General features: G+C 51.8%; 2 protein-coding genes across 2 annotated transcripts in view; one reads left to right on the top strand and one right to left on the bottom strand.

Annotated features, from left to right (window-relative positions):
* The window catches only part of CCNJL (cyclin J like), a 54,976-nt gene extending 51,965 nt beyond the window's left edge, over nucleotides 1–3,011 (top strand). The window contains exon 6 of the mRNA XM_029215696.1: nucleotides 853–3,011. Within this exon, the coding sequence (XP_029071529.1) occupies nucleotides 853–1,276 (424 nt within the window). The 3' untranslated portion in view covers nucleotides 1,277–3,011. The remainder of the gene's footprint in view (nucleotides 1–852) is intronic.
* Nucleotides 3,012–9,510: 6,499 nt separating this feature from the next.
* Nucleotides 9,511–15,585, bottom strand: FABP6 (fatty acid binding protein 6). The gene is made up of 4 exons (XM_029218998.1): nucleotides 15,458–15,585; nucleotides 14,156–14,331; nucleotides 12,117–12,206; nucleotides 9,511–9,621 (listed from the first exon to the last, which is right to left on the bottom strand). Exons 1-4 carry the CDS (start codon nucleotides 15,522–15,524, stop codon nucleotides 9,568–9,570), a joined length of 387 nt encoding a protein of 128 aa, XP_029074831.1. The 5' UTR covers nucleotides 15,525–15,585; the 3' UTR covers nucleotides 9,511–9,567.
* Nucleotides 15,586–15,843: the final 258 nt, after the last annotated feature.

Raw genomic sequence — 15,843 nt, 5'->3', positions numbered from 1 at the left:
CCTGGTGCAGCTGCCTTTGTCCCATTCCTCTGGAATCAGTCCTGTGCCCTAGCCCTTATTTTAGAATCTTTGCCTTCTAGAGGGTGCCCAAAGCTGGAGAACACGGTCTAGCCTGAGTGAGGATGGGTGCCCCTGGATACTGAGCCACCAGCCCTGCCTCTTCCCCAAGGCTGTCCCCCTCTGGGGTAGCCCCGTGCTCAGACCTGCTGCAGCCTCCACTTGTTCCTTTCTTACCGAAGCCTCTAATTGATTTGTTTTCCCAAAAAGATTTACTACGGGAAGCTTTTTTTTTTTTTGAGATGGCAAAAGACCTGTTCCATCCCCCTTTTCAGATGGAGACACTTAGGTCCCTGGGGGCAACCTGCTTGAAATCTGCTAGCTTAGCTGGGGATGGAGCTGGCTGGAAGTGCCTTGAAGGCAGAGGTTGTGCTCACCTAAGCACCGGGAGCTCTGCCCTCTTAGGGCAGGCGCTGTGCCCAGGGTGGGGATGCAGCGATGAGCAAAAGCAGATGGGTCGAAGCTCGAACTCTGCACGAGGGACCAGGTAGTGACCGGAAGTTATCATCTGTGGTGTTGACCGCCAAGGTGGGGCAGTGCAGAGGGGCTGCAGGGACAGCTAGGCTAGTCTTGAGGGGTCAGAAGAGGGTTTTTGTAGGAAGCAGATCCAAGCTGAGATGTGAGGCCTGAGTTTAGTCAGAGAACAGCTGAGGCAGTGCTTCAGGCAGTGAGCCCAGGCTGGGAGAGGCCCAGCAGTCACAACACATGGGTCTCCTGGCATCCCCCTCAGCAAGGCAGGTGTCTGGTGCTGGAGCCTCTGACCTCCCAAGTCTCACCCAAGTCCTTTCCTTTCAGAGCCTATGACAACATCCTCAAGGATGCCGTCGCGGTCAAGAGCCAGGCCCTGGCGATGGTGCCCGGCACACCCCCAGCTCCCACCCAGGTGCTGTTCCAGCCACCCGCCTACCCCGGCCTCGGCCAGCCGACAGCGATGGCCCTGGCCCAGTTCCAGACCCCCGTGCAGGACCTGTGCGTGGCCTATCGGGACTCGCTGCAGGCCCACCACTCGGGGACCCTGCTCTCAGGGGGCAGCGGCTCATCCCTCCATGCCCTGTACCCCACCCTCCAGCCCCTGGACGTGTGTCCCGTGCCGCTGCCCACGTCCCTCAGCATGCACATGGCTATTGCAGCTGAGCCCAGACACTGCCTCGCCGCCACCTACGGGAGCAGCTACTTCAGCGGGAGCCACGCGTTCCCTGCGGGCTGTTTCGACAGATAGGGCACCTTTAGCCACGCAGGGAGGCCTTGGAGATCTGGGCAGAGGAAGAGGATGCTGACGAAGGGAGCTCAGCCCAGTGAGGCGCCTGGGAGGCTGTCCCCGCAGAGCCTCAGGACCCTTGAACGGAGAGGATGCATGCTCTTTTTAAATAAAACTGACCTGGGGCAAAACAGGCAGTGACATACCTCACCCAAGAGCATTGCTCGGGAAAACGTCTTCCACGTGTGGCTGGGATGCAAGGGGATGGCTCGGTGGCCAGCCCCTGGAGAGGGGCCCAGCGGGTCGAGAAAGACCTGGGAAGAGGCCAGGAGACTGGGGACTGGATGCAGACCAGCAGTTCATGAGCACGTCCAGGTTTTAGCATCAAAGACTCCTTTATTCTTTGCCGATGGCAGCTACACCACTGAAAAGGGGGCAGCCTGATGTGTCTCCAGACCCCCGGTAGATGCTATCTGGGGTGCTTTTCTTCCCCTGGCTCCATCCACAGGGGCCTGTGTGTGTGTTCGTGCACGAGCGTCTGTCTGCCTTCCGAGGCACAGTGGGCAGCTGTCTTGTTGCTTTGTTATGGAACCTAAAACCCTCTTCAGCCTTTTAGGTATTTCACATGCTGCTGCTTCCCGAAGTGACCTAGCTTTCTGTTCAGTAAGATGTCTTGTTTACATGCTGTATCAGGGATTTTGTGCTACTTGAAAAGTCCTTAGGAGAAAGATGGTGGTGATTGCCACACTGCCTGTCCCATGCAAGGGCTGTAGATTTTTAACCCGGCTTGGGGCAGACCTGTGGTTAACCACAGAGCGCCCTTTGCAAAAGCATATAGTTGGGGAGAACCACTTTCCAGGCTCTCGGTTCTGGAAGATTCCACGTCTTGGATGCTCTGTTCACCTGTAGAACTTCGATAACCACCCAGAGGAGAATGCTTGTTGAAAAGTAGACAAAGATTTAAACCCAGCAATACTCACGTCCTTCCACCGCATGCATCTCCTGCTTGAGGCTAAACCCAGCCTCAGCCTCAAGTTTGGCTCAGAGCAGAGGCTCATAATGTGGGATTGTATGCCTGATGCCAACTGGCTTTGGGGATTTGGGGGTGTGCAGGGTCTGTTACACGACTGACAGCCAGTGACAGGATGGATCAGAAGCCAGTATTTGGGTCTCTGCAGTGAGAGGGCTCTCAGGAAGACTCTTGGAAGCATGTGCAATATGTTTTTATTCTGACTAACGGCTTGTGCTCAGCGTGTTTTATGTTTTGGTTGGTTTAGGGTCAGAGGTCCCATTATTCACCCCCTAGGACTGGGAGGTGCAGAGAACCACGAAGGCGGTTTTTGGTTGGTTTTTTTTTTTTTTTTTTGAGAAGAACCCATCTTAGTTTTCTTGACTTGGTTGCCAGTCCAGGAGACTGGCAGGGGGGCTGCCAGGAGTCGGATCTGAAGGCGGTTTTCAGAGCAGATGGGAGCCTCAGCGTGGAAGCTGAGTAAAGAAGAGCCTGGACGTGGGCGGTGCGGGGCCGCTTTGTCACCCTAGCATAGGAAAGTGCACATTCATTTGTTGTTTTCTCTTTTTCTTTTGCCAACCTCCTTCTATTTATGTGCAACTGGTTTGGATTCCAAGTTATTGTGTTTGTCTTTTCTGGGGCTGGGCGCTTGGGAGGGTCCGTCCATCCGTGTTGTCGTCACCCCCCCAGTAGAACCTCACAGCCAGCCCAGCCCCTAAAAAAAGTGGTCCCGCAATAAACACATCACCTGCTCGTGGCCTCTCTGGGTTCTCTTCCTGGCCTTCTCTCAGCCAGCCCTCCCTCCCTCTCCCACGTCAGCCTCTGGGGATGGGCACCCACACTGGTGCCAAGAGGTTGTGGGCATGACAGCAAGACGGGCTCCTGCCCTCGGAGCTGGAGCTGGGCCTCCCTGGGACACGGGCTGGGCGTGGGAGTGAGTGAGGCTTGACATCCCAGCTCTGAATCGGGTGGGGTTCTTCAGAAAAACAGAACCCATTATGGAGGTAGTGAGAGTGATTTAGTTTAAGGAAATCGGCTGAACATCACAAATGCCTGGATTAAGGTCAGGGTTAAGGTTCCACTTCCTCATACCCTCTGGGTTCAAAGTCCATCTCTCCAAAGCCATCGATTCTGTCATCTGAATGCTCCCCTCTCTTAATCCCTTATATCAGTGATTCTCAGCGGGGCTCATTTGTGCCCTCCCGGGGACTTTGGGCAATGTCTGGACATATTTTTGGTCGTCACAGTTGGGAGAGGGACATGGTTGGCATTCAGCGGGCAGAAGCCAGGGATGCTGCCCAACATCCTACAACGCACAGGACAGCCCCCACACTAAAGAATGGACTGGGCCCAGATGACCGCCGTGCCATGGTTGAAAAACCTCAGCCCACAAGGTCACCTTCCAAAGAGGTCTTTGTCATCCCCCAGGTCTCTTTCCTTACCCCTTTGTTTTCATCATAGCTGTTAAATCATCTGGAACGATCTTGTTAGTTTGTTTACTGGGTTTGATGGCTGTGCCCTAAACCACCTGCAGCCAATGGAATATATAGATACCTGGTGATCGTGACACTAATCACCCAGCTGACGTTTATTAAGCGTTTGCTGTTTATAAAGCACTCTGCTAAGGAATTTGCTCATACTATTTACTATAATCATCCTAGTAACCCTGCAAGGCAGCTGTACCTTACAAATCAGAAAACACGGCCACAGAGAAGTTCTTTGCCTAAAGACAGTGTGGTAAAGGAAGGAGGCACAATTCAAACCCAGGCAGCCTGGAGCTGCCCCGCCGCCCTGAGATGCCTCAGTCGAGTTTTGAATAAGTGCAAGGCTCCAGCTGGCCGTCCTGCTCACCTGGTGAAGAAGACACGACAGAATAATGGATATGGGTTCGCAAAAGAGTGGCCAGGCATTCGTGCTGCTGACTGACGGGGTCAAGGGGATTCTCAGAGTGTGCCCAGCAGCAAACGTACAGAAACATAGCTTTTGCACAGCTGCCACAGGCTAACGTGATTTACGGCTCCATCTGCCTGCCCCCAACAGGCTCTGATGTGGGAGGGGTTCCCCCAGCCCCATCTGTGAAGGTGAAGATCTGGGACCAGGCTTGGGGCTTCCCCAGAGCACCCCCTGGGAGGGACCCCACCTCTGGGCTGCCTCTGGTAATCCCTGGCACCAAGTTCCTGGGAAAGAATCTTACCAATCTCATTAACCTCATTCTCTGTTCCTCAGGGAAGCCATTTGTGACGAATTTCAGCAGAAAGGCCATAGCCTTTGGCAGGCGTCTCAAATCCAAAGGCCCACCAGGACCAGGCAGGTAACATAGTGAGTGAATCCGCTGGATGACTGAGACAGCGCGAGGCGATGGGGACTGATGAAGCCAGTGTGTCCCCTGTAGGGGGTGTGGCTTCTGTTCAGCTCTGGCTAATTACAACCTTTCAGGGATATAAGCCTTATTTTGCCACAACTCCAGATTTTCAGAGAAACTGGATATCTGCACTTGCTAGGAAATCTAATTTTTCGTGATTAAAAAAATTTTTTTTTTAATCGCAATGCAATAGAAGACCAATAAAACACACTGCAGGTTAAGGTGGTTCTTAGGCTGGAAGCTTGCAGCTTCTAGTGTACGGACAAGAACGTTAGCCCGAGAGGTGGAAGGTGCGAGTCTGTCTGCTCTTAGCTAGATGACCTTGAGGAAAGCTGCTTCTCCACTCTGAACTTGTCTTCTCATGTGTAAGGTGAGAAAGCTGTCAGCCTGGGCTGCACTTCAGGTTTATGATAAGAAAACATGGAATATGTGGCATCATTATTCAGCAGTGAGTTCTGTGACAAATATTGTAGATGAGTGGGCCTTTCCCTTTTGAGGAGGGGCCCAGATGAGCCCCAGAGCTTCACCGCCCCCCATCCCAGCTCTAGCTTTAAAGGAGGAAGAACTCAAGTGGTCATCCATCTGCTGGCCCAGCTCGGACAATTGTTTCAGGCCTTGCCCTTACCAGAGCCACAGCAGGCAGTATATACTGGAGTCAGGCCTTCTGCTACTCCCTAGCTGTGTGGACGAGGGCTGGTCAGTCCCCTATTCTAGATCTCAGTTTTTTCATCTGCAAAATGGGAGGGTTGGGACTGGAATGGTCTCCAAGGTCACACCTGGCTGGGGAGCACTTCAGAACAGTGACATCTCCCTGGTCTTTGTACCCAAAGTGTCCTGTTCTGCAGGTCTGCAGTGGGGCCTGGGCTGTCCTTTTAATAGGACCCCCAGGAGATGCACATGCACAGCCAGGTCTGGCCACATCTCTCTGCTCTAGAAGCTCTGACCTAGTGTGTTCCCAGTCACACCAGTAGAACCTCCAAGAAGGGCCCTGTTTAGTGAGCACTTACTGTGTTCCATGCCCTGTACTTGACACTTTCCTCATGGTCTCTTAATCCCCCTGCTCATCTTTTGTCCTCACGACAACATCATTATCACCATTTTCCAGATGAGGATACTGAGGTTCAGAGAGGCCCAAGGTCTCACCATGGGCAAGTGGTGTGGACTCAGTTTTGCACTTAGATATGCAGGACTGAGGAGCCTGTGGCCTCCGCATTGCCCCCGCCCCCAGAGGAAACACACACCCACACCATGGCCCAATCACTTGGGATTTCACTGCTCACCCCCCTGCCCCACCCCCAGCATACAAACACCTCTTGGTATCCTTGGGGGCCACAGGTGTGTGGTGGAACGCCACCTAGTGGTAGTCTTTAAAGATGCTTTGAGAAGCCCCCATTTCACCAGATGAGCTTGGCAGGAGGGAAATGGTTGCTAGAGATGACTTCCAAGGGTCAGGGTGAAGGGCAACCGAACTGAGCAGGGAGTCACTACCGCACCTTGAACAGCACAGCAAAATGGTGAGGCGCCTCTAACTTTATGGAGGCCACTAGCGAGGATTTTTACCTTTAACCCTTGCAACTCCTCTGTCACCCGGGAAGGGAAGGTCTTATTAGCTAGCCTATTTTACACATGGACAAGACAAGATGCCAAGAAATACTGCAGCGTGCCCATGTGCCTTAAAGTGAGTGGAGGGGGCACTCCTAACACTTTGATCACCCTGGCTTGAGAATGACAGTGCTGATAATGGAGATGATGGTGGTCGTGGTCACAGTGGCTAGTATTTAATTTGTAGCATGATGACTCTATTAGGTAAGCGTAGTTGTTTTCCCCGCTGACAAGGTAGGAAACTGAGGCTCAGAGAAATGGATGAACTTACCCCAAGGTGACACAGCTTCTAGGTGGTAGAAGAGGGATTTGAACCCTGGCAATGTGACTCCAGAGTCGAAGCTCTTAACCACTGTCCCTACTACTGGCTGAGGAAGCCTCTTTTCCAAGATGCCAGCAACATGGACACTTCACCCCATCACACCTTACTCCACTTACCCCCATAAGCTGGAATGAGAAACTGTAGCCTCCATCAGCCAGTGATGCCCAGCCCTTCATTAATCTGCTGTGTGACCTTAGTGAATTTCTTCCCCTCTCTGAGCCTTGGTTTCTATATCTGTGTAATACAGAGTTTAAACTAGTTGAGCTCTGAGATCCTTCTATTCCATGAATCTGTAACACTGGCTGCAGTGTTTGAATTTGTCCTTGAATCGGTTACCAAAGTATAAACAATCTCTCTTCCCCCTCAGGTCTTTCTTTCTTTTCTACTCTTCTCCCTTCCTTCTCTCTCTCTCAATTTCCAGCCTAATTATGGTTACCTCTCTGTTATTTAGAGACTTATTATCCAAGCTCATTATGAGTAATTATTCAGTCTGGAGGGGAAACGGCAACACTGCTAGTTTAATTTAATGCTTACCTAGTTAACTTAATTAGCAATAAGTCTTGGCAAAATGATGGCATTCACAGGATCCTGGCTAGGTGGGTGGGTGCGGGAGGCTGAGTGCTGTCCTTGGAAAGCAACAAGTTTCAGGGCACAATGTGGGGGTAGGCGAGGACTGAGCTGCCAGTGAGTTGGGCTGTGCTGTCCGTCCAAGTTGAGGCTGGCCCCTGAGAGTGAAAGGCCATAGATTACACAGGCTGCAAGGACCTGAGGTCAGGTGGCACTTACTAAGCACCTGCTGTGTGCCAGACCCTTCGCAAGGTGTCGGGCAAACCTTATTTCTAATAAGCCATATGTGGGACTTGTATATTCAAGATAATTTAGATCATTCAACTCTCTTTGTAGTATATCTTTCGGGTATACAGTATTATAATTCAACTTTGCAGTATATTTGTATATACTTCGCAGTATATTTGTATACTTCGTATATTTGTATATAGTTTATAGTATATTTGTATATACTGAAGAGAGATCACCAGCACAAGTTTAGGTCGCATCCATTACCACCATACAGTTGACCCCCTTAACCATTTCACCCACCCGCCTAACCTCCTTCCCTTCCAGTAACCGCTAATCTGTTCTCTGCATCTATGAGTTTGTTTTGTTTTATTTTGAAATCATACGATATTTGTCTTTCTCCATCTGACTTATTTCATGTAACATAATACCTTCAAGGTCCATCTGTGTTGTCACAAATGGCAGAATTTCATTCTTTTTTATGGCTGAATAGTATTCCTGTGTGTGTGTGTGTGTGTGTGTGACAGAGAGAGAGAGAGAGAGAGACATCTTCTTTACCCATTCATCCACTGATGGACACTTAGATAATTCAACTCTTATAGTGAGTGCATTCTTCTCTTTTCAAGGAGTCCTGCAGGATTTTTGATTAGGGAAGGAGAGAGTTTCCCATTTGATGCTACTGGCTCTTGTAAGGCTCTTATGCTTTTCACTAAGGGAGGCCTCAAAGTCATGGCTTTGGCAGCAGAATCCAGCTAGAAGTCAACATTGTTCAGCTTTGACTTTTTTAAGTAGTCTTAGTCTATTTATGGCAAATGATGTTGGCTTTCCGTGTATATAAGTGATATAAAGTTTCCATTGTAGTAAAAATAAGTGAGTTGCCATAGAGAAAAATATGGGGTAAAAAGAAGTCAGGGTGGGGCTTCCCTGGTGGCGCAGTGGTTGAGAGTCCACCTGCCGATGCAGGGAACGCGGGTTCGTGCCCCGGTCCGGGAGGATCCCACATGCCGCGGAGCGGCTGGGCCCATGAGTCCAGGGCCGCTGAGCCTGCACATCCGGAGCCTGTGCTCCACAATGGGAGAGGCCACAACAGTGAGAGGCCCGCGTACCGCAAAAAAAAAAAAAAAAGGGTGGGGACTTCCCTGGCGGTCCAGTGGTTAAGACTCCACGCTTCCACTGCAGGGGGCACAGGTTTGATTCCTGGTCCAGAACTAAAGATTCTGCATGCTGCATGGCGCGGCCAAAAAAAGTAATAAAATAGAAGTTAGGGTGGTACCCAGATGGGGAATACTCCCAAGGAGTATGAAAGAGGAGAATGAAAAAAAGTGCATCAGGATTAGCGATTATCTAGCCACGGGACAGGCAGACCTCCCTCCTCTTCTTCCATGCCCCGGACAGACGCTGTAATCAGGCAGGGATGCCTGCTCATTCCAAATGCTGCCTCAGAATCCTTCCTGATGCAGGGCTCCAGGCACCTACCAGGGGATCAGAGTGACCCTTCTGACCACCTTTCCCAGCCCACTGCAGCTTCTCCAAGTTTCTCCCAGGCCCGCCTGTCTAAGCCCTACTCTGACAGCTCGCTTTCTGCCTGGCACTCCCATAACCCCTTTGCCATCTCATAGACTCCCATTTCTCCTCAGTCCCTCATTGGTCCTCCTGGCCCCCTCTTGTACCAGCAGGTAAACTGAAACCCAAAGGAACGACTCCACAGCAGATTAGCAGAGAGCCACAGCCATGCTGAAACACCTTCCCTGGCTAAGCCCTGGTGGGTGCATCCCAGTGTCCGTGCAGCCTCGGGACCCAGCAGCGGGGAGCCCTTCCCCACCTTCCTGTGGCCCATCTGAGAGTCAGTGTGCCACCCGTCCGAGGTGATATTTGTCTCTTGAAAGGATGGTCTCCACGCAGAGTGTGGATGGCAGGCTGGGGCGAGGGGTCCACAGAAGTGTGCCTGCCGTGCATCCTGAACACCGCCTTTGCCCTCTCCCCGGGGCCAGGGGTCTTCCGTCCATACCCGTCTCCCTCTGCCATGACACAGGTCCCACAGAGATCTCAGGGCCAAGGTGTGGCCTGTGTAGCCATCGTCACGGGTTTCCCACCCCCACCAGCCAGAACTGCCCCAAGACACCAGAGAACAAAGGCAGAGGCTCTGGAATGAGCAGAATGTCTGTTGTTACATCAGCTTTATTGGTGGCTTTGCGGCCCCCCGCGGAGCCCTGCCTACTAGCTCAGGCCAGCCTCTTGCTCACGCGCTCATAGGACACACCTGCAACGGTGGAGATCTGGAAGAAGCAGCAGGAACAGGGGGTGTCAGTGCAGGGGCCCCAAGGTGACCCTGGGGCCCAGAGAAGGTAGACCAGCTTCCAGTCCCAGCCCTGAGTGGGAGTGAGCCTGCTGCACTGCTTCTCTGGGCCTCAGTTTCCCAATTTGTTACAGGACTCATTGTGTGGACTCTACATGGCCAAAGTGCTAACAGATGTTGGCGTGATGTGGCTTTTCATGGGATAATCTTCCACCCGTCTGTCCATATCAGTTCACCCATGCCAGGCGCATCTGCACGACACCAAGCTTGTCCCCATTGTACAGATGAGAAAACTGAAGGTTAGAGAAATCAGTCACCCCTCTAAGTCTGAGGGGCCATGCTCACCCTCTGCACCATTTAGCATTTATGGGGCCCCTGTGCTCGGTGATGGGAAGATACATTCCCTGTCCTCAGGAAGTGTAAGCATTCATGGAAGAGGCTGCAAGAGGATACTGTTCAGCCAAGGCCCGCTGTGTGTGGTGCCCTGGGCTCAAGGCCAAGACACGCTCTCTTGGGATGTATGCATAGCATCAGTTGGTCCAGATCCCCAGCAGAGGAAAGCAGCTTTCTTGTGAGGAGGGGTGGGTGGCAAATGGAGTTTGGTGGAAGCAGTTTTGTCAAAGGGCAGCAGTGTGAAGTGATGTGTGATTTGCATATGGGATGGATGGAAGATGAAGTGGAGGGGGAGGCCGGGGAGGAGGCTGGGGCACGGTCTAGAGGAGAGGTGATGAGAGAAGGGGTGCTGGTGGTGGGTGGAGACGGGAGGAGGGGTGCTTGCAAAATGCACCCATGTTGGTGGAGAAGGAGGGAGGTATCCAGAATGATTCTGTGCTTCCAGAGATGGGAGATCTGCAACCAAGACGGCTTGTCTCTGGTGCCTAGTCTCTGTGTGTGTGTATTTGCGTGTGTGCATGCCTGTGCCTGCCTGCGTGTGTGTGTGCGCGTGCGTGTGTATAATGGCCCTGAACTCTGGGCTCTGCTCACACCATATAGGCTCCATGGTCAGGCGCCTCTAGGAATTAGGAAACGGGTTTGTTCCATTTGGGAAGATCAGTTCAGTTGGGCACAAATGTGCTCCATTCTCCTGCCCTGTGTTCTCCCTGCACTCCTTACAGGCTGGGGAGCTTTGCCTCTAGCTTTCATCAGGTTCTCCAAGAGGTCGATTTCCATCCAGAAGAAAATGTATAGTCACTTATGTCACACACACACACACACATATATATACATACATATATATATATGTGTATATGTGTGTGTGTGTATATACACACACACATACACATAGATATATTTTTAAAACACTGTACATCTATTTATTTTTAGATTTTTTTTTTTTAAACTAAAATGAAGGGGAGAAAGAAGACCCATTGGCCTGGGAAGAGCAGGCAGAGAATTTAGAAGTCAGCTGATGCGGTCTGCCTCCACCACAAAGTAGCTGTGTGACCTTGGGCAAGTTACTCGTGTCTCTGAGACTCTATGGCTTCTCTGTAAAATGGGAGTAATGCGAGGGCACTGAGCCTCTTGGGCCACGTGCTCCTTTTCTCTAGACTGGGCTTGAGATGAGGAAAACAAGGAAACAAGGGAGAGATTGAGAGACAGGGAGAGAGGACAGGGGGAGGCAAACCCTGCTTCCCTCATCACTTCCCTTCTGGAGAGGCTTGGGGAGGACAGACCCAGACGTCCCCCAGGGGGACTCTAGCCCAGGACACAGGCTCACGAAGGGGGAATGACATGTAGAAACGCCTTCCTTTTCCTCTTAACCTCACACCGTTTCTTTCACCTGGGGAAAACTTTGGAGCCCCAGGGAGAAGAGAGGGATGTGAGATGAGGGCCTTCCAGGGCAGCACCTCCAACCTGTGTTTACAGAGAATGGCGTGTGGGAGGGGTCAGTCCACAGGTGTGTGAGCTGTCCCTGTCAGCGTTTCAAAAAATGTTTAATTAGTTGGCAACGTTCGCTAGACTGGAAATTTCACTTGGAAGTGCCAACTTCCAGCTTCTCTTGAAACACCAAAACATCTAGCAGCAAGGGCCTAAAGTCCCTTGTGGAACTGGAATGGAGCGATGGCTACCCTTGCAGGGCCCACCCAGACTCCCCACTTCATTCACACTCTGGGAGGGGTCCAGACGTGTGTCCCTGCGGGGGGCGAGCGTGGGCACTGGAGTCAGACTGCCCAGAGCCAAATCCCAGTTCTGTCAAAAAACCTCTGTGCCCTCCGGCCAATCACTTAGCCATCCCGTGTCTCAGTTTCCTCACCTGCAAAATGGGGATAAAAATCCTTACCTAACAGGGTGATTGTGAAGGTCAAATGAGGTCATGTGCACCCAGTGCTCAGCACAGAGCCTGGCCCATGGTTGGGCGGGGGGGGGGGGGGTTGCACATAAAGCCAGCTGCCCAGAGGACCACCTCTTGGGGGCCATGGCTGGGGGCAGAAAAGCATTCTCATCGATTTTGCCAGGAACCAGCGGGACACTCACCTCCACCAGCTTGCCATCCACGATCTCCGCAGTGTAGTTGTAGTGGGGGAAGTTCACCACCACCTTCCCACCCTCCATCTGCACAGTGGCCTGGAAGAGAAGCAAAACACAGAGTTGCAGAGCACCCCCCAAACACAGGCCAGCCGCCGGCTTGCGGCCTCAGCAATCACCCTTTAGGAATCAATTTGCCCTATAGACATCTGATTACATATATCCAAAGATACAGATAACTGTGCAAGCTACTGAACCTCTCTGTGCCTCATTTCTGTTTGTTTGTTTATTTATCTATTTATTTATTTTTGGCTGCGTTGGGTCTTCTTTGCTGCACATGGACTTTTTCTAGTTGCCGTGAGTGGGTGCTACTCTTGGTTGCGGTGCGCGGGCTCTCACTGCGGTCGCTTCTCTTGTTGCGGAGCATGGGCTCTAGGCGTGCGGGCTTCAGTCGTTGTTCCGCACGGGCTTAGTTGCTCCACGGCACGTGGGACCGTCCCGGACCAGGGGTCGAACCCGTGTCCCCTGCATTGGCAGGTGGATTCTTAACCACTGCGCCACCAGGGAAGTCCCTGTGCCTCGGTTTTCTCATCTCTAAAATAGGGGTAGTAACTGTACCTACTTCCTGGAGTCATGGGGAGGATTAAATGATTTACTATGATACATATAAAGTGCTTAGAGCAGTGCCTGGCTTGGTGTTGAGCACCCCTTGTTAACTATGGAGTCAGTTATGATCATCATTTTTAGAACGATGCTAATGTCATCCAAGGGTGTTGATTGCAGCATTGTTTGTAATAGTGAACAACCTAAATATCCAACCTGTATTATCCACTGGTAAATACCCTAAAAATCTATTAATGAGGGAGTGGTAAGTAAATGCTAGCATTTCCATACTATAGGATACTGTACCACCATTAAAAAAGAAGACGCAGGTCAACATGTGCTGACACAGAAAGACATCTGTGAGAAGTTGTTAAATTTTTAAAATACCCAAGCGGCAGAATATGAATGTTATGACTACGTATCCTCCACCTTGGCAGCCTAGAAGCCTGAAGGAGCAAAGTACTCTCTTGGCCAGGGTTGGAAGCTACAGAGGGGAATGGGTGGAAGACCCGGGGGACCAGTCTGGGTAGGAAGGGACAAACAACCACCTTTCAATTCTTTGCTACCCAAGACTGCAGTTTCAAACCCAGATGAGTCTGGTTCTAGGGCCTGGGCAATTAATCTCTAGGCCACGCTGGAGGCAGCATTAAAATGTGGTTATGGAGGCTTCCCTGGTGGTGCAGTGGTTAAGAATCCACCTGCCAACGCAGGGGACACGGGTTGAAGCCCTGGTTCGGGAAGATCCCACGTGGCGCGGAGCAACTATGCCTGTGCGCCACAACTACTGAGCCTGCGCTCTAGAGCCCGCGAGCCACAGCTGCTGAAGCCCATGGGCCACAACTACCAAAGCCCGCACGCCTAGAGCCCGTGCTCCGCAACAAGAGAAGCCACCGCGATGAGAAGCCCGTGCACTGCAATGAAGAGTGGCCCCTGCTCGCTGCAACTAGAGAAAGCCCGCGTGCAGCAATGAAGACCCAGTGCAGCCAAAAATAAATAAAATAAATTAATTTTTTTAAAAATGTGGTTATGCTCTACAGAACCAGACTGCCTGGTTATGCAGGCCCGCCCCTGCTGTGGGATCCAGGCAGCTGTTTAATCCTATGACTCAGCCCAACTCCCCCATCTGTAAAATGGGGCAGTAACTGTAGCGACCTCATGGGCTTACCTGCATTAAGATGTGTGACAGATCCAGCAAGTGTCTGCGATATATGTGTGAAGAATTCAGCAAATGTTAACAATTTTTACTATCATTATAGTGTCCATTATTGACGGTAGCATTAAAAACTAGGAGAGGCTGAATTGCCAAGTAACTCAAGCTGTTAAAGCTGGAGGCTAGACTCGAGAAGAAGCCTCAGCTCAGGGAGCAGCCCCCAGGGACATGGTGGGGACCAAGAATTCAGCCAGAATCCTGGCGAAGGAGGGAGGGGTGGCTAGCTGCCTCTCACCTTGAACTTCTTGCCCATCACGGTCTCCATGTCGCACTCTTTGCCGATGGTGAAATTATTGGTAATGGAGGGGCCCCCGGGGTAGTTCTGGGACCAGGTGAAGGTCTGCCCGTCCTGCTGCACCTCTGAGATAGTCTTGAGGTTGCGACCCTTTTCAATCCTGTCGCTGGGGAGCCCTGGGCCAGGGGACAAGCAGAGTGGCCATGTAAGAGCTGCCGATGACTTGTGGCTTTGGGCACGAGCTTGCCTCCCCTACGGCAGGCTAGCCTGACAGTCGAGCACAAGCCCCATGTCGTGAGCCATGTGGCTTGGGCAAGTCACTGTCTCTCCCAGCCTCAGTGTTTTCATCCGAAAAATGGGGATAATAAGGCCCATTTCACAAGGCTGTTGCAAGGATTAAATTACAGTGATTGTGTCTGGTAAAACTCCTGGCATATAGTTAAGAATAAATAATAGCTGCTCTTCTGATAGTAGTAGAACAGAAATTTGCCAACCTCACAAATTTCTAAAATGAATGAGACCTTCAAGACTGTCTTGAAATGCTCTTGTTTTACAGATAAAGATTGCTACATCTAGACTGTTGTAGGTGAAGCCAAGTCACTGTTCCTTCAGGGCCAGTCCCAGTGATTGACTCAGAAGGGCTCTTGCCTTCCCAAGGCCCCAGGGCACACGGATCCCGCTCTTGGGGCCCATTTCCTACCAGGAGGTAGTAGGCCCTGGTCCCCTGGGGCTGTCGTCAATCTAGACAACTGCACTGCCTCACACTTAGCTAGCACACCAAGATTTCTGCAGGATTGTCAAGTACACTGTCTCTTTGGTTCTTCACAACCAGTGCTGCAAATCGAACAGTCAGAAGAGTGGGGTCTTTGATCTCCAGCCAGAGTGCCTAGCACTGTAAGAGGCCCCCGTTTGCTCAGTGACTTAGTGATCGAGTGGCTTGTCAGCCCTGATCTCTGTGCTCCCACCCCTTGGTCACCTTTCCCCAGGCAGGATGTGGTGACACCACTCATCTCATCCTCGGGTCCAGGGGGTCTAATGACATCTACCACTGATGCACAGTGTGACCTCGGGCGAGTCTGGCTGAGGCGCCCCGTCAGTAACATTGGGTTGGTCGTGCGTGTAGCAAGCATTCAGTAAATGTTTGAATGAATAAACCAATCAACTCTCCACCTCACCCATTACTGGCTGTGTGACCTTGCACGAGTCACTCAACTTCTCTGAGCCTCGCAGACTTTGGGTTCCCTGTGCAGAGCTGGCCGTGACAGCCCAGCCCCAGGAAGGTGCTTTCAGGAGCTCGCTCACCCAGGCGCTTCATGAACTCGTCATAGTTGCTCTCACTCTCGATCTCATACTTGCCAGTGAAGGCCATGCTGCCGGAGAGCTGGAGGCTCAGGAGAAGAAGGATGAGGAAGCAGGGCTGCGGTGCTGAGGGGTCTGGTGCCTCAGCTTATAAACCCTCCCAGATGCTGAGGCTCAGCCCCAAAGTCACCCCACTTCTCCTTCCCACCCCTGAAGAGGAAGCACCGGCAACTTTATGATGTAGGCAGGCAGCAGAAACCTGAGGTTGTTCACCCTGGGGACTCGTTGGCTGGAATCCCATTGCCACTGGCAAGGCCAGGGCCAGCTCTGCCACAGGGTTTGAGGTGTCATCCACCTCTGCCCAGCCCTCCCTCTATCCACGCTCCCAT

Source organism: Monodon monoceros, unplaced genomic scaffold, assembly GCF_005190385.1.
Source record: "Monodon monoceros isolate NGI ecotype Baffin Bay Population unplaced genomic scaffold, NGI_Narwhal_1 Super_Scaffold_12, whole genome shotgun sequence".
Lineage (NCBI taxonomy): Eukaryota > Metazoa > Chordata > Mammalia > Artiodactyla > Monodontidae > Monodon > Monodon monoceros.
Note: the sequence above shows the minus strand (reverse complement) of the source record. Positions and strands in the feature narration are given on the sequence as shown.

Bases quoted from the DNA above. Each gene is read 5' to 3' on its own strand.
- FABP6 (XM_029218998.1), bottom strand. From the start codon at position 15,524: ATGGCCTTCACTGGCAAGTATGAGATCGAGAGTGAGAGCAACTATGAC. The intron at 12,207-14,155 runs GTGAGAGGCAGC...CTTCTCTTCCAG, and splicing joins TGATGGGCAAGAAGTTCAAG to GCCACTGTGCAGATGGAGGG. The intron at 9,622-12,116 runs GTGAGTGTCCCG...TGCTTCTTCCAG, and splicing joins TGGATGGCAAGCTGGTGGAG to ATCTCCACCGTTGCAGGTGT.